Source organism: Myxine glutinosa, chromosome 11 (assembly GCF_964187855.1).
Source record: "Myxine glutinosa chromosome 11, kmMyxGlut1.1, whole genome shotgun sequence".
NCBI classification, from domain to species: Eukaryota; Metazoa; Chordata; class Myxini; order Myxiniformes; family Myxinidae; genus Myxine; species Myxine glutinosa.
The window spans coordinates 35,663,186-35,690,690 of record NC_136271.1 but is presented as its reverse complement, the minus strand read 5'-3'; the positions used below and the strand labels follow the sequence as shown (position 1 = coordinate 35,690,690).

General features: G+C 45.3%; 1 protein-coding gene across 1 annotated transcript in view; it reads right to left on the bottom strand.

Moving 5' to 3' along the window:
* LOC137436568 (uncharacterized) overlaps positions 1 to 27,505 on the bottom strand; it is a 159,179-nt gene that overhangs the window by 9,732 nt on the left and 121,942 nt on the right. Inside the window, exons 31-43 of the mRNA XM_078786260.1 lie at positions 25,771 to 25,845; positions 24,263 to 24,370; positions 21,454 to 21,552; positions 21,141 to 21,266; positions 19,131 to 19,219; positions 17,253 to 17,379; positions 16,706 to 16,889; positions 15,352 to 15,509; positions 14,969 to 15,135; positions 14,673 to 14,811; positions 13,896 to 14,089; positions 7,351 to 7,513; positions 6,751 to 6,834 (exon numbers count right to left, since the gene is read on the bottom strand). Of these exons, the coding sequence (XP_078642386.1) occupies positions 6,751 to 6,834; positions 7,351 to 7,513; positions 13,896 to 14,089; positions 14,673 to 14,811; positions 14,969 to 15,135; positions 15,352 to 15,509; positions 16,706 to 16,889; positions 17,253 to 17,379; positions 19,131 to 19,219; positions 21,141 to 21,266; positions 21,454 to 21,552; positions 24,263 to 24,370; positions 25,771 to 25,845 (1,713 nt within the window). The remainder of the gene's footprint in view (positions 1 to 6,750; positions 6,835 to 7,350; positions 7,514 to 13,895; positions 14,090 to 14,672; positions 14,812 to 14,968; positions 15,136 to 15,351; positions 15,510 to 16,705; positions 16,890 to 17,252; positions 17,380 to 19,130; positions 19,220 to 21,140; positions 21,267 to 21,453; positions 21,553 to 24,262; positions 24,371 to 25,770; positions 25,846 to 27,505) is intronic.

Sequence of the window (27,505 nt, the reverse complement as noted above, 5' to 3'; positions counted from 1 at the left end):
GGCGGACGGCCAGGTGTAGACCGAGGAGCTCCCGGTCAAACGTGCTGTATTTGAGCTCGTTCGGCCGGAGCTGCCGGCTGAAAAAAGCGAGTGGCTGCCAAACCCCGTTCACCCATTGCTCATGTACGGCGCCCACCGCGTAGTCGGAGGCATCCGTGGTGAGGGCGATGGGAGCGTTGAGCACCGGGTGAGCGAGCAGTGTTGCGTCGGCGAGGGCCCGCTTTGAGCTTTGGAAGGCCGCATCCATTGCTGCGGACCAGGCGATGTCGTGCTTGGCCGGCTTGCCCCGGAGGGCTTCGTAGAGGGGCCGCATGAGTTGAGCAGCGCGGGGCACGAAGCGGTGATAAAAATTCACCATTCCCAGGAATTCCTGCAGGGCCTTTATGGTGCGGGGACGCGGGAAAGTGGTGATGGCCTCGACCTTGGTTGGCAGCGGCACAGCCCCGTTCTTGGTGATGTGGTGGCCCAAAAAATCAACGGCCGTCGTGCCGAAGTGGCATTTGGCCGGGTTGACGATGAGGCCGTGCTCGCTGAGGCGCCCGAACAGTGTTCGGAGGTGGAGGAGGTGCTCGGCCCGGGACGTGCTGGCGACGAGGATGTCGTCCAGGTAAACGAAAAGGAACGGCAGGTCACGCAGCACGCCGTCCATCAAGCGCTGGAACGCCTGAGCCGCGTTCTTGAGACCAAACGGCATCCGCAAGAACTCGAATAAGCCGAACGGCGTGATGACTGCCGTTTTAGGGACGTCGGCCGCCCTGACAGGTACCTGGTGATATCCCCGTATGAGATCAATTTTTGAAAAAATGACCCGTCCCGCCAGACGGGCGGAGAAGTCTTGGATATGCGGGATCGGGTACCTGTCGGGTGTTGTAGCGTCATTAAGACGGCGGTAGTCGCCACACGGGCGCCATCCACCCCCCGGCTTTGGCACGATGTGCAGTGGCGAGGCCCACGCGCTATCGGAGCGCCGCACGATGCCGAGGTGCTCCAACGCGTCGAATTCGGCCTTCGCAACGGCAAGCTTGGCTGGGTCGAGGCGGCGGGCCCTGGCGTAGACCGGCGGGCCCGTGGTTGGTATGTGGTGCTCGATCCCATGCCGTACTGCGACGGCCGAAAACGTCGGCCGCGTGAGGGCCGGGAACTCCGCGAGCAGGCGAGCAAACTCGTTCGCCGCCGGGACGGTGCGTGCCAGCTCGGTCGGCGCGGAGCTGCTCAATGTGCATACCAGGGAGCTGAAGGTTTCAGCGTTGATTAAACGACGCCGTTGGACGTCCACCAGCAGTCCGTGTGCGCAAAGGAAGTCGGTGCCGAGCAGAGCCATGGGCACGTTGGCGGTTACAAACGTCCAAGCGAAGCGTTGGCCGCCGAAGCAGAGGGTGACGTTGCGCGGGCCGAAGGTGCGGATAGTCGATCCGTTGGCCGCAACCAAGGAGGGGCCGCAAACCGCGGATTGCCTGTCCTGGTCAGAGGCGGGCATGACGCTCACTTGGGCGCCGGTGTCGCACAGGAAGCGCCGTCCGGACGCTTTATCCGTGATGAACAGTAAGTTGCCCGTGTGACTGTGGCCGGCGTTCATGGCAGGTAATGAACGCCGGCCTGGCCGTTTCCCGACCCGCCGAAGGTGCACGGGGGTCGGCATGTCCGGGCCTTCTGTCCGAACCTGGCATGATAGGAACACCACGCTTGGTCGGGTGGAGGCTTCGGACGTCGTGCTGAACGTGGTCGGCTCGGTATAGCGGCCGCCAATTGCGTCGGCAGTTCGGCCGTCGAACGCGCCGGGTGCTCGGGCGCCATGGATGGTGCATCAGGCGGCGGCGGGTCCCATGTCGCCGCTGCGATGCGCTGTCCCGCGGCGGAGATTTTGTCGGCTTCTCTGGCAAGGGCCCGGGGATCTGTGATCGTCGTGCTTGCCAGGGCGAGGCGTACCGGGTTAGGCAGCTGACGGAGGAACAGCTCCCGGAACAGGAATGCCGGAGAGTGCTCGCCGAGCAGCGAAAGCATGTAGTCCATTCGCTCGGAAGGGCGCGTGTCGCCGAGCTCCGGCAAATCGAGCAGGCGCCGTGCGCGTTCCGCCGCTGGGAGGGCGAAAGCATCGAGGAGAAGCTTCTTAATCGCGCCGTATTTGTCCGCGGCTGGCGGTCTCTCGAGGAGGCTCAGGGCGCGGGCTGCGGTGGCTGAACCGAGCGCAGCGACCACGTGGTGGAAGCGGGTGTCGTCCGCCGTGATGCCTCGCAGGGCGAACAGGGACTCCGCTTGTGCGAACCAAACCGCCGCGTGAGCCTCCCAGAAGGTAGGCAGTTTAAGGGCGACTGCCGTGTCCATGTCGATAGGTCACCAATGAAGGAGCTGTGGCTCCCACGTCGATCGAAAGAATGGACGCGACAAAAAGCTTGAATTCATCTGAGCTGCTTTATTAGAATCAAACACTCAGGCACTCTGGGAAAAACGTTTTACGGTCGGCAATATATATCTATTCCGCCAGGGGGTTTGCCCAGGCCTGGCGCCAGGGGGCGTGGCCCCGCGGGCCGGCTGCGGCCTGGCAAGCCGAGGGCGAGCCTGCCCGGGCGTCCCGACCGAGGCCTGGCAAGTCGAGCGCGGGCCTGCCCGGGCGTCCTGGACGAGCCCGGCCTGGTGATCGCTCCGCGTCCTTGATAGGTGCAAGGCGATTGTGTAACCCCAGCGGCAGCCGCTACAATATATATATATATATATATATATATATATATATATCGCGGTTGATAAATTGCGCCCTGCTTCTGCATTTGCGGCCGTCTGATACATATTCGCAGTTTATTCGCGGGCGAAACAAAAAAAATAACTTTTCCATGAGCCGCAAGCATGGCCGGCTTCTACATTCTCAGCCATGTGCTTCCTGTTTTCACAGCTTTTAGAGGCCACATATTTTAGTTGCGCTACAATCAAGCAAGCTTCACAGTATATCCCACCATTCACACTGTTAATGTTGCTTCACAGAATATCCCACCAGTTGCGTACATCCACCCTCTCTCCCCCTCCCCCCCACTTGCCCCACTCCAACCACTCACCACCCCATCTTCTTTGAAACTGCTCAACAAAAAAAAAAAAAGAATCTTGGCATATATCATCAACTCCCCATGGTGTATGGTGATAACGATGGCATCATTGGTAAAGTGGTATTCCTACTTGCATAACTGACTTGTATAACTGAGAATCCATCTGATTTTCTCTGTTAAACTAACTTATTCACATTTTATCCGCATTTTTTTTAGCTTTATGACTTTAAAGTAGTTTGTGAAGACTCTATGTATTACATTTGATTCGTAAGCATCATTAAATAGGCCCAGGTAGCATCAACATGTGAAAAAATTGGAGTGGGGTGAATACTTTTGCAGGCCACTATCTTTTATTAACAAGGAGAGTGGGAGTCATATGGTACAACATCATGCTTACTTTGCAAAATAAATTGTGAACTCAAAGGTACCCTTTGGGTGTACGTTGGTAAAGGGGATTTTTCCAAACTCTAGAACTCATAAAAAAGTGTATAAATTAATATATGTGGGAAAATTACATACCCAGACCAGGAATCGAAACCAGGTCCTCTGGTGAAACGTGCCAGTGCTCTGCCATCTCAGATATAACAATTTAATTATTTATAATTCTGTTCATTAATGTAATTGTATCACTACGCCCCCAGTGGTGTTTATAATAGTGGACATGGATTTGTCCCCCCATTGGAAGATGTTTCCGAGCAACGGAGAGCTCGGCGGGTGAAGTACCAACCGAGAATGAAGGTGTGGAGGTTGAAAGAGGTGACAGTAAGGGAGGCATTAAAAGAGAGGCTGAGTAGGGTAGAGGATAATGTGGTTGAGCTTGAAAGTGGTTGGATGTCAATGAAAGCTAGTCTGTTGGGAGCCGTTGGTGAGGTATGTGGATGGACAAAAGGACCACCGAGGCACTCGGAAACATGGTGGTGGGATGATGAATTTGGAAAGAGGATTGACGAGAAGAGGAAGAAGTTCAAGGAGTGGCAGAAGGCGAAGGGTATGGGAGCAGAAACAGCAGAGCATGAAAGTTATAAGGCAGCCAAGAAGGCTGCAAAGAAAGAAGTAGCGAAGGCGCAGGAGGCATGTAGGAAAATGTTCAGAGAACGCTTGGATTCGGAAGAGGGTCAGAGAGAAGTATGCAGGATTGCAAAGCAGATAGCGAAAGAGAGGTGTGATGTGATGGGGGTGAGTTGCTTGAAGGATGAAGTGGGACAAATCGTTGTGGACCCAGATGGAATTAAAGGAAGATGGAAAAGATATATGGAAATGCTGTTGAATACAGAGAATGAATGGGATGGCAACATAGAGAGTAACCCAGTTTTAGGACCGGCAGGGAAGATAACTGAGAAGGAAGTTGAGGAAGCGATAAAAGCAATGAAGAGTAGAAAAGCGGGAGGGCCGACGGGAGTTGTGGGAGATATGTTGAAGGCAGCAGGAAGTTGGAGTGTGAAGAGAATGACAGAGATCTGTAATCTGGTGGTGAAAGAAGGCCGCATTCCAGTGGCTTGGGAACTGAGTACTCTCGTCCCTCTATACAAGGGGAAAGGTGACCCTCTAGAGTGTGGCTCATACCGAGCGATAAAGTTATTGGAGCATGGAATGAAGGTATTGGAAAGGGTGTTGGAGAGGAGGATAAGGAAGAAAGTGAAGATCAACGAAATGCAGTTTGGATTTATGCCAGGAAGAGGCACGACAGACGCGCTTTTTATTGTGAGGCAGTTGCAGGAGAAGTACATGGAGAAGAGGAAGAAGTTGTTTCTTGGGTTTGTTGATCTGGAGAAAACATTCGATAGGGTTCCACGCAAAGTATTGACACGGGCAATGAGGAAGTTAGGAGTGGAGGAATGGTTGATCAGAGTAGTGATGGCAATGTACAATAGAGAGCGCACAGCTGTAAGGACGAAGGACGGGAACAGTGGTGAGTTTGAGGTGAAGGTGGGAGTGCATCAGGGGTCGGTACTAAGTCCACTACTATTTGTAGCTGTGATGGAGGTGCTGGCTCAGAACGTAAAGGATGGTTTACCATGGGAGTTGTTGTATGCAGATGATCTGGTGTTGATTGCGGAAAGTATGGATGGACTGAAGGAAAAGATGAACAAGTGGAAGGAATGTATGGAGACAAAAGGTCTGAAGGTGAATATCAGAAAGACGAAGGTGATGGCAAGTGGTAAAGCATGTGGTGACGTTGAAAGAACTGGGAAGTGGCCCTGTGCTGTGTGCAGGAAGGGTGTCGGAGTGAACTCCATTCAATGTACAATGTGCGCTGAGTGGGTTCATCAAAAATGTAGTGGTCTGAGAGGGTCATTAACCAGTGTGGCAGCTACATTCAAATGTAAGGTGTGCACAGAGGGAGCTGCAGATGGAGGAAATGTTGAGTTGGATCTTGGAGACAGCGTAAAGCTGGAAGGTGTGAAAACATTTTGCTACCTTGGAGACATGCTGAATGGAGAAGGTGGATCAGACTCGGCAACGGTTGCTAGAGTGAGATGTGCATGGAAGAAGTTTTGGGAACTGAGTGGCGTGCTAATGAGGAGGGGAGTGTCGTTGAAGCTGAAGAGAAAGGTGTATGCTGCATGTGTGAGAAGTGTTATGATTTATGGGAGCGAGACATGGGTAATGAACGTAGAGCAGCAACGAAGGTTGGAAAGGGTGGAAATGCGAATGGTTCGATGGATGTGCGGAGTATCGTTGAGAGAGAGGAAGACAAATGATGAATTGCGAAAAATGATGGGAATAGAGCCTGTGATTGATGCTGTGAAGAGGAACAGGTTGAGATGGTTTGGTCATGTGTTGAGGAAGGATGAAAGTGACTGGTGGAGAATGAATGAATGAATGAATGAATGATCGTTTTTAGGCCATTTTCCCCGCTTGAGCGGGGGTTAGCCTTGCGGGCCCCATGACAATCATGGTTCCCTGTTTGAGGCTATGTTTTTATGGCCGGGTGCCCTTCCGGACGCCACCCCTTGGTCACGCTCTTATGATGCGCAGGGATACGGTGTACCTATTCCAAACCGGGGTACACACCGGGATCATTCATCCCAGCAAGCTGGTACTCAATTTGCCGACCTTGGAAGGATGACAGGCTGAGTCAACCCCCCTGGCGTTAATTCAGCGATCGACCGGGATTCGAACCCAGGATCCTAGGATCCCAAGCCGGCACCCTAACCGCTAAGCCAACACCAGACTTAGTATATCACTGTATATCACTGTATCACACAATATCAATTGTGTGATATCAATCATCACACAATATCACTGTATCACTGTACATGAGAAGAGTGATGAAAATGATTGTAGAAGGAAGTAGAGGACGGGGAAGACCGAGAAAGACTTGGCTAAAGATGGTGGAAGAAGAAATGCGGGCAAGGGGGTTAACAAGGAGAGATGCAGAAAATAGGGCAAAATGGAGAAGATTGTCATGGGGACCGCAAGGCTAACCCCCGCTCTAGCAGGGAAAATGGCCTTAAAATGCACGTTGTTGTTGTTGTTGTTGTATTGGAAGAAGACCCTCTCGTGTTCAGGCCATTGGTGCTCCTATGTTTGGCAGCGAGTGCCCTGGTACGGTTGACCAGAGGACCTGGGGTCGATTCCTGGTCTGGGCATGTAATATTCCCACATATATCAATTTAATTATTTATAAATCCTGTTCATTAATGTAAAAAAAAAAGTTTCTAAAGACATTTGTGTGCAGTGACGAGAAAGGTATTAACAACGTTCCAAATCTGACCTTTTTGGCAGCTAAAACTTGCTCCTCAAACAAGGCCAACCCATCAAGCTTGCTTTGTTTTTGAGAGATTTCAGATCGAAGAATCTGCATTCAAGGTCAGTATGAGAAAAGGTCCACATGTAATAAATTCTTAATGTCAGCATGAAAAGTCAAAACTTATACTGTAGTGCTATTACTTTTAATCTATAAAATCAATATCACTGCACATGTGTGATAAACTACAACTGCTCCAGCTTGTGGTAGAACACCACAACTCATGGTTACACCATCAAGAGTCACGGCTACACCATCCAGAGTCAAGGTTACACCATCCAGTCATGGCTACATGATCCAGAGTCACAGTTACACCATCCAGAGTCACGGCTACATCATCCAGAGTCTGGTTACATCATCCAGTCACGGCTACATCATCCAGAGTCGCGGCTACATCATCCAGAGTCGCGGCTACATCATCCAGAGTCACGGCTACACCATCCAGAGTCACGGCTACACCATCCAGAGTCACGGCTGCACCATCCAGAGTCACGGCTGCACCATGACTGGAATGGAGAAAGAAAAGCAAATGTTTGGATTAAGGCCTATATGTCTTGCACATGTCACCTCAATCTGCACTTGTAGAGAACACAGCTCCTGGTCATCATCCCTTTTAAAATTCTGGAGCTGTTGCAGTTGTATTTCTGCACCTTCGATCCAGCTCACCATCTGATGATGCAGGCTACGGTAGCTATGGAAGAGTTGAAGTGTTTCCTCAAGGTGCTGAAGCCTGCAGTGAAACAGTTGGCCACTTCCAAAACAAGCTTCAGAAAAGTTCAGGCATACTAACAGTGGTATCTTATAATACACTAATTAATATCCTGAAAGTTTTCTTAAAGATGGACTGTATTGCAAGTGTCGACACGTCTATAACAAGTTACAGTTTTAATACTAGGAAATGCAGGTTATGCTTGTACGATGTCCACCTAGATAGAGCTGCTGGTGGGCCTGTTGCAACGAGAACTCATAATACCCCACCCCCCCTGGCCTTCTTCCTTCAGCTCATGACCCTTGCATAACCCAATCACACATTTTGAAGGAACAATGTATCTCCTTAACTTAATGTCCGCTGTGTTTGTATGACCATAAAGTCAGTGCATTACACCAGAAGATTCGATTAATCATCCATAGATTCGATTAATCATCCATACAATCACAAATGGACTGTCATGGAGTCACATTGGGGGTAAGCTCTCAAGGTGTACTAAAATACTCCAACGGTTGAGCATCTCAAACAGCCTCTGATAGTCTAGCATTGCACTGGCCTTCTTATGTTTTTCAAACAACCAGGGGTTGTTTTCAATAAAGGGTGTAGAGGTGAAAAGCTAATCACTGGCACCTTAAAACCAGTTGCTTGGGGGTAGATGGAGCTCGTTAGCCTTCAGAGAAGCAAATCTCGTCTGGGGGAAAAAAATAATTCTGAATCCAAATCTGCCGTTGCCTTGCGGTTCAGGTTTTGAAACAAAGTGTAGAAATGAAAAGCAAATTCTGAGCCTCTCAAACGTCCACAAAATTTGGACATGGAGTGCAAGGTTAATTAACCAGGGAACGTCAAATCCCCTTTAAAATTCTGGAGCTGTTAAAGTTGTATTTCTGCACCCTCGATCCACTCACCATCTGATGATGTAGGCCAGGGGTCGGCAACCGTTTTGACATTAAGTGCCAGTTTGAAATGTTCTTGTTAGTTAGTGTGCCATATCAACATTAAGTTTAACATTAAGTTTAATTATGACACCACATCAAAAAAATACTTCCTACAGACATGGAATTTTATTCCATCCACATAGGCTACATGCATAGCAACAACATTTTAAAGAAACATTTATCTCTCATAATCAGGACATTGTAATGATCATTTTATCATTGTAAAATTTGTCCCCAATGCGGTTACAAATTATATGCACGGACCCCATTTCAAAACACTGCTTTCAGTAACTCATTTACAAAGTATTGCATTGGGAACAAATGTCAAAAAGGGAGAATAAACTGTATCAAACAGAAATACCAGTACTATACAAGAATGCTGCCATCCTCATGAAAACATCCACATCAGAGTTGGAAAAAAAGAGATGGACAAACAGCTACATATGCAAACCCATGTGTACTACAAATAAACAGATGCCTTCCAGTCAGTGTGATCCCTGGCCCTGCTTTCCTTTGCTGAGCTCCATTATCTGGGGGTTGTAGTTAGTCCCTTTAAGTTGCAAACATGCTTCGGAGTGGTCGGTTGTCAAACGACTACGGGAGGCCATTTCTTCGATGCGTCGCTCAACACTTCTAGCTGACATGGGAACATCTTTTATTCTTGATTTGATTGTCTCTTTGATGGTAAGCCTTCAAACAGGACCTCTGAGCTCCATAGAAAAGCCTCCTTAATATATTCGCCATCAGTGAATGGCTTTCTGCATTTCGCAATGCAATGAGCAATGCAATGAGCAATGCGATAGCTTGCTTCAGTCGCTTGGTTTTTAGCAGTGGCAAAGACTTTGAGGGTGTTGGCTTGCTTCCCATACCTGGACACGGCACGTTTGATGGATTCTGCCTTGTCTGCCTGATCTTTGAAAGTTTTCTCTTGCTTTGTCTCAAAATGGCGCTTAACACTCAACGTTCGACAAACAACATTTTCAAAACATAAAGTACACACAGCACGGTCCTTCTGAAAAACAAAACCCCACTCTTCTGTCCATGAGGGCTGGAATGCCCGAACCTTTACTTCAGCTTTCTTAGCTAGCGGGGTTGCCATCATCTACCGAACCTGAACCGCTTCACTGCACTGTGGGAAATGTGAGCGGGAGGCCGTACCGTCAATCAAACTAAATAAGACAGGCCGCGCAACAGCCAATGGCTGTTCAAGAAGTGATTTGTCATGCAACTGAGAGGGCACTGCTTTCGCCAGTGTGCCAATGATTACGCTGCCGCGTGCCTAAGGTTGCCGACCCCTGAATTGTAGGCTATGGTAGCTATAGAAGAGTTGAAGTATTTCCTCAAGATGCTGAAGCTTGTAGTGAAAGATTTGGCCACTTGCAGAACAAGCCTCACAAAAGGTGAGTATGGGAGGATATGGAAGAGTATGAGATGGAGATTTGAAAAGGGCAGCAGGGGTTTAGAAAGGGTAGTGGGATGACAGATGACATGTTCACAATGAGACAGCTGATGGAGGAGTTGGAGATGCAAGGTGAAATGGCATTGGGATTTGTGGATCTGGAGAAGGCCTATGACACTGGCCCAAGACAGATGGTGATGGTGACACTGAGATGGATGGGAGTACCAGAAGCAGAAGTTAGGTTGGTGGAAGGGATGTACAAGGGAACGAAGGGAAGAGTTTTGGTTGGTCCTGGGATGTTGGAGGAGTTCAATGTGAACATTGGTTTGAGGCAGGGAAGCTCTCTCAGCCCACTCCTGTTTATCATGGTGATTGAGCTGGTAAGCAGGAAGGTAAACATGAGGGGTAATATGGGGAGAATGTTGTATGTGCACGATCTGGCGGTTGTGGTGGGGAGAGTGGGTGGGAGATGCAGGAAGTACTGGGGTAGTGGAAGGAGGCATTTGGGAAGCATGAGCTGAAGATGAGTATGGAGAAGACTGAAGTGAAAGTATCTGGGGGGAACAGTGACCGTGGGATGGTAAGTCTGAGACAGAGTTGCGGAGGAGGATTCACGTGGGTGTGAATGCGTGGAGGATGGTGGAAGGTGTAATGACAGACAGAAATATATCAAGGAAATGAAAAGTGAATGTTCTGATGTATTGTGTAATGCTGGCCTACCTTTATGGCCCAGAAACGGTGGCACTGACAGAGAGACAACAGAGGCTACAGGTTTATGAGAACAACTGGGTCATGAGGATTGCAGAGTGAAGAGGATGTATAGAAGGAGAATGGATGAACTGAGGAAGGAGATTGGTGTGCAGATGAGCTCGATGGGGAGATTGGTGAAATGCCAGCTGAGATGGGCTGGGGAATAGAGAATGGCAAAGAGAGCAGATAGGTTGAAGGATCAAGGTAGGAGGAAAAGAGGTAGACCATGGTTGAGATGGGAGGATTGTGTGAAGAGGGATATAAGTAACGTGGGGATGGTTGGAGGGTGGAGTGAGATGGCTGAGGACAGAGTGGAGTGGAGGAGTATCATGGTGAAGGCAAGGCAGAAGCTTGTTGCCATTGGACCTCACCCCTTATAAAGGGAAGAGGAGGAGAATAAGAAGTTAAATGTAGTAAAGAGAGAGATTGAGAGGAGAAGACAAGAACTGAAATTTTGGGGATAATTTAACTTAGATGGTTTGGGGTAGTTTCAATCTGACGATTACAAAGTGTTATTTTCTGGTCATGAAACATGTAAAATAAATGGAGTGGCTGTGATTTGTAATCAGAAGACATCAGACTTAGTATTGAGATATAACCCAGTCAATGATAGTGTTGTGGTTTTGAGAACCCACACAGATCAGATCATTAAAGGTTAAAGGTTGCACCCCATAGTTAGGCCAGAAACAACATGTAGGCCCATTTAGAACATCAGTTATGTCATAGTATGTGTTTAGGATAAGGCCATTTCCCTAGTAAATCATCTGCATTGTGTAAATCAAATAAGGTAGACTCCCTTCCATTTTGCCACCAAACCCTCCAAATTCCACCTCGGAGGAGAGTTTTCCTTCCATTTCCCTCAATTTGGTCTTTGCACCTTGCTTGCCAGTAGCGTTCGCTGCCCTTGCGCTTTCGCTCGAACCAGCCCAAATGCCACGAGGTAAGGCCTGGAAAAGGGGCGGAGCGCAAGGGTGGGGGTGTGGCCACGTCAGGCAGACATCAAGGGCGGAGCCGGTAAGACCCCAACAACCAACCAGGGCTTGGGTGAGATCGCCTGACAGGGTGTGGCTAGAGGTTCCAGAGGGTTCGCTGGGCGTGGCAATAAAACCCTTTGCGCGAGGCCCCCACCTCAGTTATGAGAAGGGAGAGGCAGGCGCTCGAGTTATGAGGAGAGACGCGCTGTGACAAGTATTCAAGGACTCGTGTGCATACGGCAGTGGCAAAGGACGTGGACTTGGTTGGAGCGCATTGCATTGTTGTGCAAGGTCGATTGGGAAAGGTGCTTTGGTGACATCATTGGGAAAGCATTGTGCAAGTGGCGCATTGTACCGAACTATACCGGGAGCGCATATAAGGCGCCGGTACAACTATTACGTACGCCAGTATAATCGCCAGCTTACCGATCCCCCCCATATAATTGTCCGATCCGCGCCACCGACACGGGGCGATCTTGCCTGCCGTCTACCATCACCATCTGCTTCGTGGTACGAGTCGGGGACCGGAGCGAGCTGTGGACGCCATCGGTGGACCCTCAACCCGACCATCTACAAACCCCGTGTGAGTGAGTCTGAGAGTGTGACTGAGTGTGAACGGGCCCGTGTCCAGGGATAAGTATAAGACTGTATAAGGCTGCCCTGGTGTTTCTGCTGCTTCTTCCTCTTCACTGTACATTTCTTCTTCTCTTCCTCTTCTTATTTGTACAAAGTGTGTAATAAATTCCTTGTTTTTCCTGTTTTCCTGATTCGACCGTCTTAGTGATTTCTCAATTGGGTAAGCGTGGCACGACTAGGAACCACTCCAATCGGGTTTAGTACCTGTTAACGGCCCGAATCGCAGCTCGCTATCGCTCAGCGTGTCCACTGAAACCGTGGTTCGGGTGGGGTTATTTCCTTGCTTCACGGCCGGTGTTAGTACTTAGGTAATAAGACTAATTCGGCTTACAACCCTATTTAACACCGACCGGAAGGAACGTGATAGCCCCGGATCGCGTCGGCTAGATAAAAGACAAGGGGATTAATCCCCCCTTGATAAGGGGGAGGCCGGCGTTAGAGATCCGCAACAATAGGTTAATATCTGTTAGGTTGAAACGACATCCAGTGAACACCACCATCATTCAGATATATGCTCCACTTCTGCAGTAGATGAGGAATATGTGGAAGAGTTTTATGGAAAGTTTTAGGAACTGGAAGAACAGGGGCCTGAAGGAGATGTTTTCATTATTATGGGAGACTGAATGCAAAACCTGAAAGAGCAGGAGCACCAGAGATTTCAGGAAATCATGGAGTTGGTATCCATAATGAGTCAGGGAAGCGAATGCGAAAGTTTTGTGTGGAGAATGATCTCGTAATTGTAAACAAATGGTGCACACAACCCAAACGCAGACTGCACACATGAGCTTCACATGATGGGCAACATTTGATGACATTCAAATCAATGAAGATGGAGAAGTACTGTGCAATCTGCCAACACTCTACCAGGCACAGAGTGTGGGACAGATCATGAACTCCCTGTGGCTAAGCTACAAGTAAAATAGAAACGTAGAAAAGAAAATTCAAAATGTCTGACCAGATGTGACTTTTACAACATATCCAAATAATATGCAATAAAGGTTTAAATAATAATAATAATGTTTTAGTCTGCAGAGCTGGACTTGGTTGACAGAATGCCAGATAAATTGTGGCAATAGGTCAAAGAAATGTAAAAGAAGAGGCCGAAACGAACATCCCAAAAGCAGTAGAAAGAGGAAGGATAAATGGTTCTCAGAAGAGGCAATAAATATTGCAGACAGAAGAAGAGAGATGACAATCAAAGGCGCATCAAGAGAGGACATGAAGCAGCTAAATGCACCAACGACAAGCTAGGAAAGACAAGGACATTTAAAAGAGGCATTCCAAGAGATATAAAGTGTCAACAGAGCAGGAAACACAAGAGATCCTTCTTCTTTTTTTTTTTTTTTACATCACAGATATCACAGAATGGTTTAGGTCTAGGATTAGGGTCCTGGAAAATATCTGACGGTAGAAACAGGTGAAAGAAAGATGGAAGGACTATACCGGAACTCCATGCTAACAAGATAGCAATATGATGGGAAACTTCAAATAAAGAGAATATGAGCAAGGACCGATAGTGATCGAATGTGAGATACGTAGAACCTTGGAAAAGCACCAAATGCTGATGAAATTCCAAACAAGGTATTTGGGGAGGAGGCAATCAAAATTTGAACAGCTATCTGGACACAAATCTGGAGCAGGATTGTTTGGCCATGAAGCATTTGTTGCCGACTTAACTCCATAACTTGCATTAGCATCTAACCTTGTACCTGGTTCTGGTCTGATTGCAGAGATTACACCAACGTTCTTGCAGTTGCTGCTGTTCTTCTATGCATTGCGAGAGGTTCGGGTCCAGCTGGCCATGCACTGCACTCAACCTCTCATTGAGTTGGCCCGCCAGACGCAGCCGCTCCTGGAGTGTCCGGAAAGCGTCCGGCCGACACGCCAACTGCTGCTGCCATCGCTGCATATCAGGCGAAGAGCACAACGCAGAGGGGATTACAAGAAAAACAAATAGCACCGCAAAGCGGGCATAACCCCTCAGCCCATACATGGTGGAAACCAATTTCAAGATGGCTGCCGTGGCGGCCATATTGAAAATCGCAGCGCATCCATTTTCGAAAGGAACCTTCCTCTACTTAACCCCAACAAACACTGCAAAAATGGATTTAATCGGACAAGCCGTTCTGCTTGAAATTGATGGAAACCAATTTCAAGATGGCTGCCGTGGCGGCCATATTGAAAATCGCAGCGCGCCCATGAACCTTCCTCTACTCAACCCCAACACACACTGCAAAAATGGATTTAATCGGACAAGCCGTTCTCGTTGAAATTGATGGAAACCAAAAGTTGACGGACGCCCGGACGACGCCCGTGATGACAATACCCCTTAGCCCAATTTGGGCTGAGGGGTGAAAATGTGAAGCCATAACTTACTACAGCCACAATACCTTCTCCCAACAAACAACCTTAACCTCGATATAAATCAAGATTTTTTCCAATTCTGTGCATAACTGCTCCTAATTGAGGATGATATGAAATTATACCGTCAAATGGTTGCATAGTTCTTGAAGAGCCTCCATCTCACAAGGAAGAAGGGCAGCTTCACACAGCTGTTTCTCATAGGACCAAACAAGTTCGTCTGTCGCTCTTACATCCTTCAGTACCTCATCCATTGCTCGTAACCTAAACATGAACACAAACAAAGAAAGGAGCCCATCAGGCTCTATTCAAATACCTTAAAACACCTCGATTAAAATGTTTGCATTCGAAGGGTAATAGAGTGCATTTTTTTTTTCACCAAAATGACCAGATTTCAAGGTGTTTCATGATTCAAACTTACTCTTCTGTCACAAGAGCCACAAAGTTGGACAAATGGACCACACGCTGCTCCGCAAGCCGAAGCTGGCTTTGCAATGCAAAATGGCTGTGGCAGGTTCCCAAAGCATTGTAGTTCTGCACGAGGCATCGCAGATCTGAATGAATCTGCTGCACTTCATCACACAGGACCTGGCAGGGCATACAAGACATGAGGTGGGACTGTGTGAGACATTAAAAAAATAAAAATAATAATAAAAGGCAATTAATGTTACGTTTGCTTCCATGATGCGAGACCATAATTGTTTTTTGGATGCTCTTGGTTCCAGGTAACATCATTTGCAACGAGCTGATGTAAATACACCTACAGCGTCATCATGTGAACGCAAACCGAAAAGACAAACTCACTGCATGGTCTTTGATGCGCTGGACATTCTCCTGCACATGATCACCATGCAAACTCATAGAAACTAGCTGCTCTGCATGCTTCCTGGTACTTTCTGTCCACACTTCCATCTTCCTGAGTTCTTGCAAAGACACTTCACATGCTTCCTCGTCTTTTTGTTCTGCCATACATGCCAGAGTCAACAGTCAACCTGTAAATATGTCCATTTAAAATGTAGATGTAAAAGTTATTAGAGTAGACAACAACATTCCCACCAAGACACAAGTAACTAGAGCAATGCGACTGTGTCACCAATATGCCTCCGCATAGTCCCACAACAGGTAGATGCCCTCCGTTCACCATCATAAAAATTAAACAAGTTTGATTTAAATCCCTTCAGCTGTTTTCAAGTATCACATTTTCACCAGCCATGACAGGTTTCACATCGATCGGTGAAGCGGTTTCAGAGAAGGGGTATTTTAAAATATCGGCTTTCAAGCTAATATGGCTGCCAAACCATGTGACATATGACATTAAAAAAAAAAAGTACACTCTGCATATGTATGGGTAGGGTATCACGTTTGTGAAGTTTCATGTTGATCGGATAAGGTTTGTTTTTCTATCCAAGATGGCTGCCAAACCACGTGACCCATGACCATCATTTTAAAGCTATATGCAACAGTGCTGTTGGATGACATTTGTAAAATTTCGCGCACTGATAGAATAAGCGGTTTCAGAGATAGAATTATTTAATATTTTCCTTCAATCCAATATGACTGCCAAACCATGTGACCTATGATGTCATAAATTTAATATTTCAATACAAATGGGTCACAGATCATGTGAATGCAATTTCAGATTTTTAGGTTAAGGCATTTGATTAAAACATTTTTTTTTCTGGTATACCACTTCACCTATGATGTCATCATTATCATGCTGTTGTTCCCCATTGGGAGTACTTGACAATGTGGTAAGTTTCAAATTTTTCCATTCAGCGGTTTCTGAGAAATAATTTTTTTATTTGCTTTTAATCCAAGATGGCTGCCATACCACGTGACCTATGGCGTCACAGTTATCATACAAACATTCTGCATGTTTGTCACTCCTATCCTGAAAGTTTCGTCTCAATTGGAGATGTGGTTGCTGAGAAAAACTAGGTTTAGCCCGTACGGACGGACAACCCGAAAACATAACGCCTCCGGCCACCTTCGGGGGCGGAAGCATAAAAACAGCTGCACAAACAGTGAGTTGTGCACTGCATGACAGTCTTTCTAGTACTATACAGATGCATCAGGTGTTGTGCACTTTTGTACAGACGGTGCAGTAGGATATGTTGAGGAAGGATGAAAACATTCCGTTGTGACGAGTCAAGATCACCTTTATTCACAGAGTCTTTCAAACTGCGGAAGTGGTTGCAACAAGCGGTGACATCGCGTTCTGCTTGGCAAAGCTCGTCGGGCTCTAGCACCTCGGTGCGCTCTCCCAAACGTACAAGCCGTCTGTAGTGCTCCTCCAAATGACACATTTGCTCCTCAGACTGCTGTGGTGGAAGCTTCTTGAGCTGCACATCCGCACACACACACACACAAACAAACACCTCATTCAACTTCACACCAGACTTGCTTGTCTTTTATGATCATTTTGACGACTTTGTTCATGTGTTGCTAAATTTCTGTCACGGAACCTGTCACCATGCTTATTATTCAAGTTGCTTGGTCAAGATAAGGGAAGAACCCCCACCCCTCAACTCACATATATGAATCAGATGTTATAGGCACTGGGGGCAATAAGGAAAATGTTTGTATACAAGTTCATCAAATGCTGAGCTCAACTCGCTGTTTAGACATGCTATAACATACTCCGCCTTAAAACCAAATTATTTGCTGACATATTGTGCTTTCTGCTGATGTTGTGAGACCCATACAGAGTCCACGGTCCAGGACAGCACCAGGGAAATGTCTCTGCGAAGCACTTGCCAGGCCTGTACGGCCTGGAGTCTGGTCCACAGCTCATGCCAGCGCTGCACAGTGGTGTTGTACAACTGGTCAATCCTGGATCAGAAGCACACAGCAATAAAACCACCGTGAGCACGCTGACTCGATATCTTCCTCCTTTTTTCCATGGCCCCTCTGCCAAATTCCTTTTAACATTTCTTGTTTTGTTATTGAATACAATAATACAAAGTATAGTATTGAAGTATAGAATATAGAATACAATATAGAATACAAAGTATAGAATACAATAATAGTATTGAATACAATACCAAGTTATTGCAAATTTATTTTGCAGTGATCTAAGGGTCGTGCAGAAGCTTGAACATAGGAGAGCAGTTCAAGGTGGATATGGACCTGATATTTCATAACATGTAAAACTTAAATGCTGAAATTTTGTACAATTGCATTGTCTGCCCTAAGCAATTAAGTTATACAGAAGTGCTGGTCTAAGAATTCTGGGTAAAACAGAGATGGTGGTGATGCATAATCACGTGTGTTATTGTACAGAGGTGCCTCCAAAGTTCCCGATGAAGAAGGGGAAAGCAGATTAAACTAGATGGTATTCATAGAATACTTACCCTGCGCAGTCTTGAGAAGGACTTGGTGCAAGCCAACTCTTCTGTTTTCTAAGGGTTTTTTGATGTGCTGCCAGACCAGTGACTGATGATGTCACTTTTATCAAACTACATTTCCCATGGGTAGTTGATCAATTAGTTAAAGATTGGCATTGATCGGTTAAGCAGTTTAAGAGGAGAATGTTTTCAAAGATTTTTGCTTAGATCCAGTATGGCTGCCAGACCACATCACATATGATGTCATATTTATCAACCTTTATTTTGGCTGTGACAGGAAATTTATACTTCAGTTGTTTGTCTTGACTGTGATGCAGATTAGATAGGTAGGGAAACTTAGGTGGCTCCATTATGACGTTGTAATTCGACAAGTACAGAACTTCATCCGATCAGATGAAATTTATTGAGAGTCATCTGGGGATAAATTGGTGGAGAAAAAAATAATAATGATGTCATCGGTCACGTGTTTCGGCCGCCATATTTGTTTTGACACAAAAGCCTTAAAAAAAACACATCCTGGTGAGGGTCTGCGATCTCCGATTGCTCTTTCTTGTTTTCCATGTGGAGGCTTCGGAGATACAGAGGTGCAACGTTTTTCGTTTTTTCCAAAATGACATCATAATTATCATTAAAAAAATATACGGGAGGAGGCGCTCCTATGGTGAAAATTTCATGTCAATCGGACCAACGGTTGCCGAGGAAATTCCTTTTTAAAATGCAGACTCGTACGGCACACAGCACACGTACGCATCTGAATGCTTAACCCCGCTTTTCGCTTCGAGAGCGCAGGGTAATAATACAGATGGTAACTAGAATGGCACTTGGTAGACCGCGCACCTCCACCAGGCTGAACAGTTTACATTTTGTATCCCACTGAGAGCCGGATCTGCATGCGGACCTTAACCAAAATCGAATTGGCTTCTTCTTGTCACCTACACAACTCATCCACCAAATTTCGTCTGAACCCGTCTATAACCTTTTCAGATATCCTGCTCACAGACAGATAGATAAACACACAGACAAACAGCCACATACACAGGGGTGAAAACATAACCTCTGTTCACCTTCAGTGATGTAGGTAACAGCTTGGGGGATTCAAGGGCTGCCTGGTTGTAAGCGCTCGCATTAGTGTATGGGATTTGAATCTGAGAGTCCAGCAACACAAGCTAAGTGCTCAGCTGGGAGAGTCAAACAAGCAAGTTCAGTTTGTGTGGATCCTATAAAGTTTAATCTCACCTGCTTATTGTGTCCCTCTCAGCTGGAGCTTGTGCTTTTGTAGACAGGTGGCTAATGTTCTTCTGGATCTCCAAAAACACATCTTCTTCCTGCAAAAATGATTTCAACACGGAAGCAAATTGCATATTAGATGGATGACAACCCACTGTTACGTTTGATCTCAATTAAAGGTCACATGAAAAATTAATGGTGACCTGTGGGAGAGAGAGAGGTGGAATAATAATAAGAAGTTTCGGGAACTGAGTGGCGTGCTGATGAGGAGGGGAGTGTCGTTGAAGCTGAAGGGAAAGGTGTATGCTGCATGTGTGAGAAGTGTTATGATTTATGGGAGCGAGACATGGGTCAATGGGTCATGAATGTAGAGCAGCAACGAAGGCTGGAAAGGGTGGAAATGCGAATGGTTCGGTGGATGTGCGGAGTATCGTTGAGAGAGAGGAAGACAAATGATGAATTGCGAAAGATGATGGGAATAGAGCCTGTGATGGATGCTGTGAAGAGGAACAGGTTGAGGTGGTTTGGTCATGTGTTGAGGAAGGATGAAAGTGACTGGTTGAGAAGAGTGATGGAAATGAATGTAGAAGGAAGTAGAGGACGGGGAAGACCGAGAAAGACTTGGCTAAAGATGGTGGAAGAAGAAATGCGGGCAAGGGGGTTAACAAGGGGAGATGCAGAAAATAGGGCAAAATGGAGAAGATTGTCATGGGGACCACAAGGCTAACCCCCGCTCTCGCAGGGAAAATGGCCTTAAAATGCCTGTTGTTGTTTGTTGTTGTTGTGGGAGAGAGAGAGAGAGCGCATGAGAGAGAAATGTCAAATAAGCAGAGGAGAGACAAAATCAGATGCTTCTAACTCGAGTTATGGTCTGCAAAATTATTTTCACAGGGCACATGACCTTTGACCTGTTGAATCTAAAATTGAATCAGTTCATCTTTGTATTACAATCCATAATTGTCTCAAGCTTCATTTAAATCCCTTCAGATGCACAGCTGGAAAGACAACCCGAAAACACAACGGACAGACGCACAGCCAGAGAGACAATCCGAAAACATAATGCCTCCGGCACATTTGGCTGAGGAGGCATAAAAATATGCATCAGTTTTTTAACATTTTTTCCGAGTCTGTGTCCAAGCTAGATATTTGAAGAATAAAGGTGAAGAAGCCTGGTGTTGGCTTAGCGGTTAGGGTGCCGGGTTGGGATCGGAGGATCCTGGGTTCGAATCCCGGTCGATCGCTGAATTAACGCCAGGGAGGTTGACTCAGCCTGTCATCCTTCCGAGGTCGGCAAATTGAGTACCAGTTCATGGTAATTCCCTGTGTGTCGCAAGAGGCAACTAACAGGGTTGGCGGCAGGAAGGGCATCCGGCCATAAAACATTGCTTCAAAAAGCGGCCCACGGTGCCCGAAAAAGGCCAACCCCTGCTCTGTGGGGAAAAAATGGCCCTTAAGGTGGTTCATTTTTTTCATTCAAAGGCGAAGATATCCAACAGGATGGTGTGGAGATGGCGCACTTACCTTTGAGCTGTCTCGTCTCGGTTGGATTCCTGACCTGACTATAAATGAAAAAATCGGTGCTTCGTAGGGTTGCATCGTAAAGTGCTCAGTCCTTAGGATGGGCGTTCGACTCGGTGTTCTGCTGGAATTAGTTGGGGGGCTTTAACGATTCACTCCGTCTTTCGTGAAAAGTAGGCAAATTATTCCTGAAATCCTGACAAAATTCCAATTTCCTGCCCACAGAACCACTAGGAAGGCAAAAAGTCAAACCATCCAGTGTGATCCTTGCTGTCGGGTTGTTTTGGCAGCACCGAATGTGAATCCGGGCAGAGAGAGCCACAAAGCGAGGGGGAGGTGAAGATTGGAATGTTCAGTAAGAATGGGTGGCAGAGAGAGTTGATACAAATAAAGACAGGTAACCACAAGGTTGGGCAAGTGTTGAGATACAGACATAACAAAAACAAATCGAGGGGGACTGGTTGTGGGAGTTTCAGCGATTATAAATCAAAATTGTCATACCTGTCGATCAGCAAGCAATGCTTCAAGGTGGGCAGGCACGGTGCTCAGGTCACAAGTGTACTTGTGAAGCAACTGTTGCTGTGTGTGGCGAAGAGACAGTTCTACATCCTGAACTGCACGGAAAAACTGCACACATCACCAGGGCATGATGGGAAATGAGAGCAAAGAAAAAGGCCAGTTACAAAAACGTGAGGTGTAATCCATTTGGAGGAAGAACGTTATCGAAAGTTATCGACAAAAGTATCTGCATTACTAAACAGGAAGCAACGGTTCGGAGGACAATCCAAAACGCAAGTGCCACTCTGGCCCTCACCTGGTCCTCCTGGTCCCTCTTCTGTGCCTCAGTAAGAAACTTGAGGAATTGGGACAAGGTGCCGAGCAGCGCGGTGTGGCGCGTCCTCAGGTCCATGTACTGCGTTAAATAACAGAGCAGGGGGAACAAGGCAGAATAATGCAGATAATTAACCAAAATACAAAGGGGCCATCAACTATTATCTATGGACTGATATGGGTAAAAATAATAGAGGGAGGGAAATGTAGGGAGGCGAAGAGGTTTAGAAATAGATAGGTGTGATGGGAGGGGAGGAAAGGGCCATATCTGGAGCATGGAGTCAGGGTGATGAAATCAAAGAATCCACAATATTTGTATACGTAATAAAAATATGAACACTAATGTGTTCTAGACAAGTTAAATATGTGCATTATCTCTCTAAATAATATGATTTGGAACAATCCTTCACAATTAAGAAAAAGTTGGGCTGCAGGTTATGAAACTCGCATGCATGTTCGTTAATGAAATGTGAAAAAGATGGCAGATTTATGTGAATTAAGAAAAAGTTTAATAAAATAGGTGTAATGGGACCCACAATATGGAGGTTGAGGAAATGTCAGTTACATGAGAGTGACAAGCATGGCGAGTCCAATGGCCAATTCCTGAATCGAAGATTACGAATCCTCCATGCTTTCGGGATATGGCGATGTTTTCCTTAACTTCATCACCCCCCCCCCCTTCCCATGCCTCCTCCCCCCCACAGATCTCCCGCTGTCCCTGCTCTCCATCTTGTTTTCCCACTCCCTTTATCATACGTTTCATGTTTTATGTGTCGGTTGTCTTTTTGTGATCATTGTTAGCTCTTACATGAGCCTCGATCTTGTATACAAAAAAAACAAACCAAAAAAAAAAAACCTGTTGGTCACTGCCCCATCCATTCAAATATTGGGCCCAGCAGAGCCCAGTGGTATGATCCGTTAGCAAGTGGCTTGCTATCATTTGTCAAACCAACCGTTCTGTATCAACCGCTTTGCAAGCCGCATGCCAGCTAGCTGCTGGGCAAGTGTAGCAAACAATTAAGAGATGTGCTCGGAACACCTCTGTAGGTTAGAAAAAAATGGCCGCCGTAGTCTGATTCAAAACGATTGGTGGCTATTTTTTAATTTCTACATATCACAGAGGACCAGGGCAAGCGAGATGATGATGACGATGATGTGGCAAGGCCAGCATTTTTGTTGTATGTGACTACTTGTCAGTGCTCGCCATCTTGTATTTCTCATCAAAAGGTGCAATGATAAGTGTCCAAGTGCAATGACAGCCCTCTCCCCCTCCCCCAAGTCTTACTTGACCACTCCTTGACCTTAGCCTTGCAAAAACTCCATTGTTCCTACCGAGTTGACCACTTGCAAAGGTTTAAGGTACATATAAAAACTCGCAATCAGTCCACTATGGAGGAACGATTGGCCGCTCGAGGACAATGTAAAAACACATATACAGCTATTGCTCTACACATTGTAATTGGTGCATAAAACTAGAGGTTCCAGGGAACCTGAACTCAACTGGTCTATATCAATATGGTTAGAATATGCATAATAGAACCACAAACGATATAGTTTATATGTGCAAAAAATATATGACAAAAATTGATTTTTCAATATGGCCGTCCTGCCGCTCACATTTTTGGGCGTGCAACGCAAAATGCAATCCCAAACTAGTTTATGTCTTAAAGATGCTGCATAACAAGTTTCATCAAATTTCATCGATATTTGTAGCTTTTAGAGTGCAGAAGTCGAATTATTTACAGACGACAGACAGACAGACAGACGACGGACACTGGGTGTCGACAAAAACTCAGCTGGACATAGTCCAGTTTTGTTAAAATAGACTTGTGCTTACCAATGACACAACCCAAAGAAACACGAGGTCCTGATCCATTAAACCTTGCCAACATGGATCAGTATCAGTATCTAATGCATCAAAGCAAGTGTTTTATTACCTTTGCCACCGAAGGTGGATGAAGGTTATGTTTTCACCCCTGTCTGTCTGTTTGTGAACAAGATATCTCAAAAAGTTGTCGACGGATTCGGACGAAAATATGTGACAAGGACGAAATGATTCGATTTTGGTGAAGATCCGGTTCTGGATCCGGCTAGTCGAATTTGTGATTCTTCACCATTGAGAGATCGGGCCAAAAACGATAAATAACACGATATTTTAAAAAGTTATGGAGGAGTTATGACGAAACTTGGTGGACGAGTTGTTTAGGCGACAAGAATAAGCCGATTAGATTTTGGTTCAGGTTTGAATCCAGATCCGGCCTATCGGTGAGATACAAACATAAACAGTTCAACCTGGCGGAGGTATGCGCTCTACCAAGCGCCGTTCTAGTTTTTATCTGGGACAACTTCAGAACTATTTTTGTTTTTTTTCCTATGGGACAAATAGATTAAATGTATAAACAACAAGGAGATGATACTCGAGGTCCCCAGCCGTTTGGGTGATATGAGGAAATAGATCCGTGTAATATAAAAGGTAAATCTTGAACGGTTTTCAAATATCGTGTTCACAAGCTAAGTTACTGAGATGGTTGCCATGGCAACACAATTCAGCCAATCACGGCGGTGATCTGATCAGGTTGAGATAACATCATGAGAAATAGATATCTGAAATATTAAAGCTAAATGTTCAACAGTTTTTGAAATATCGCGTACACAAAAATACATGGACGGTGATCGGTCGGTCAGTCGGAGCTCATTTTAAATGTTCCCAGTCTCGAACCTTGTCGGAAGGGCAGAGGACAAAAAATAATTTATCAGTGTCCCATTTAACTTGAAGTTGTGAAGGAACTCACATTCTGCATGATGTAATCAGTCGGGTTCTCCAGATGCTTCGGCCAGAATTGAGGTGGGTGATGCTCCTCTAACAATGTCCTGTAAGTCAGCAGGAGTACTTCATAGTCCTGCAGATAAAGATCAGAAAGTCATAAAAACAGTCAGTTTTGTTAAGTTCCGGATGTAACGAGCTCCATTTAAAATGTATAAAGGTCTAAGAAAAAGATCCAATCGTGTTAATTTGTCTTTTATTACTCTCGCCAGGGAGTAATGCATTCACTCGTGTCCGTGTGTGTGTGTGTGTGTGTGTGTGTTCGTGTGTTTGTGAACAAGATATCTGGAAATGTTCTGAACGGATTTGGATGAAAGTTGGTGGGATGATTGCCCTTGGGATAAGGAAGAATTGATTAGTTTTTGGTGAAGCTCAGGATGTTATTCCCGATCCTGGAATTTTTTGAAGGATTTCTTTACCATTGGAAGATAGGGCTCATTTTTTTTTAACATTATCTTCTATACATTCTATATTTAACATTGTGATATGAAAATAGTTTTCATATTTGTTGTAACTGTAGTTTAAAGTCGTGGTTATGCGTTAGAGCGGTGTATTTTTTTAGCAGCGTCGTCTTCAATGTTCTTTTTTTTTTCTTCTCATAAAGACATATTCTGTCATTTTAAAACAAACAGTGTGTATTAGGTTTCCCCGTTTAATAAAATGTATCGTTTGATACGTATAATACTTTAAATGTTTTTTTGTTTTTGTTTTTTTAACCTCAGAAGAGATATCAACATTTAGCTCAGCGAATGTCAATCGCGGTGTCAGTATTTGATGAACGTATAAAGACTTAGTTCCAGATTTGTCAATGGCTGAGGTATATTAACAAACGAAAAAAACAGATTTGGCAAAATTCCAACTTTTAAAAAAAAGATCGCATATTCACCCAGGGTTGTGATGGGCTGAAGAAGAAGAAACCTCACATGGGCTTCCCGGACCAAATAAATAATTCTGGTTCTGGCTCTAATTGTCAGGTTTATTACTCCCGCTAGGGAGTAATGCATTCGATCGTGTCCGTCCGTGTGTGTGTGTGTTCGTATGTTCGTGTGTTTGTGAACAAGATATCTGGAAAAGTTCTGAACGGATTTGGATGAAAGTTGGTGGGATGATTGCCCTTGGGATAAGGAAGAATTGATTAGTTTTTGGTGAAGCTCAGGATATTATTCCGGATCCAGGAATTTTTTTGGGAATTTTTTTTGGGAAAGATTTTTTCTGTTTTACTGCATTAAAGCTTTTATTCTTATTCTTAAATGATTTTTTTTCTCCTCTAATTCCGAGATATATCAAAATAAATTCTCTGACAGTTAGGGTTTACTTTCTTTTTCATTTATTGTTTTGGGGAGAGGTGATGTTAAACAAAACGTATTATTCCAACTAAACCCACGGCGGGAGTATGCGCTCTACTGAGTGGCGTTCTAGTTCATTCATGAATACAGACGTACTCGCCTCAAAGTACGTTTGCATCATGTGATCTACCTTGAGGGAAGTGCAGCTCTGTTCCGCCAACTTCTGGCACTCGTCCACAGACTCTTGCTTGCTCTCAATCTCTCTCTACGCCACAACATGAAAGGAAGGCATCAGCAACTATTCAAACCACCTGATGCCAGCAGCCGAATACGAGACAATCTGTTTATTACGTCTGCAAAATGGTGGAAAGTTTTTGACATGCCCCCCCCCCCCCCACCCCCCAGCCATGCCACCCCTTCACTTTCCACGAGCCAGAGATATACCGAATGTATGTCCCTTCCCTCACCAATCGATCTATTCTTCTCTGTGTCTGTCTCACAATCTTTCTCACGCCAGCTCATTCTTAATTTAAATAAAAACATTAAACACATCAACATGTATTTCTATATGATTATTCAAGGCCGAAAGAGGAGCCTGTACATATTTTACATGCAGAGAAAGGGCATTAGTACACAATAGACAAATCAACACAGCATATGGGATTTTTATTTACATATATATCTATATTATAATAGCCGTAGATGATTCTGTCTGTCTGTCTGTCTATCTGTTGGGTGTCTGTCCGGGGTGTGGCTTACTCGGTTTGCAGAGTAGCTCCACCCATAGCTCCACCCATTCTGGGAGTGGCTATAAACAAATATCCACCATTTTATTAACTCGCATAGCTTTGAGTCCTGTTTTGTAGGCCCGTGGTGTCTTGCTCTCCCCCAGTTTTATTTCAAATCAAATTCGATAAATCATTTCATTTTTCACAGTCGCTAACATAGTTTTAGACTCGGTTGAAAAAAAACGGGAAGAAAATCCGATGAAAGTTGCCGTTTATAGAACGAAATGAATTCTCAAAGGCCTGTAACTTCAAGGCCATTGAGTCTCTCTCACGCCTTTATCTCCAATCTAACTCACCATATGATTTCATTTTTATCGATGGTTTTACTTTTAGACTCGGTGTCAGCAATAATTGAGAACAATCCACACACGCGGGAAAATGCAGAGATATATTTTTTAAAATCGCGTCATGGTGTATCATACACCGCCCAACATGACACCGCCGGCAATGTGTCGATATATATTAAAAATTAGCTTTTGCTTTTCCGTTATGATATATTACTATTTCGTTTGATGATAGTCGTCACAAAAACGTCAACAATGATGCCGACATATATTTCTTCGTTTTTATTTCATTCAACATATTAGCCGGAAGTAAAATATGTTTCAGGAAATTACCGAGAGATATTTCTTCGTTTTTTTTATTAGTTATGTGCGCATACACTTTAAATAGGTTTATTTGAAATCTTTAATTTTCCACAAACATTCCACACACGCGGGAAAATGCAGAGATATATTTTTTAAAATCGCGTCATGGTGTATCATACACCGCCCAACATGACACCGACGGCAATGTGTCGATATCTATTTTAAATTCGATATATCATTTCATTTTTCACAGTCGCTAACATAGTTTTAGACTCGATTGAAAAAAAACGAGAAGAAAATCCGATGAAAGTTGCCGTTTATAGAACGAAATGAATTCTCAAATGCCTGTAACTTCAAGGCCATTGAGTCTCTCTCACGCCTTTATCTCCAATCTAACTCACCATATGATTTCATTTTTATCGATGGTTTTAGAGTCGGTGTCAGCAATAATTGAGAACATTCCACACACGCGGGAAAATGCAGATATATTTTTTAAAATCGCGTCATGGTGTATCATACACCGCCTAACATGACACCGACGGCAACGTGT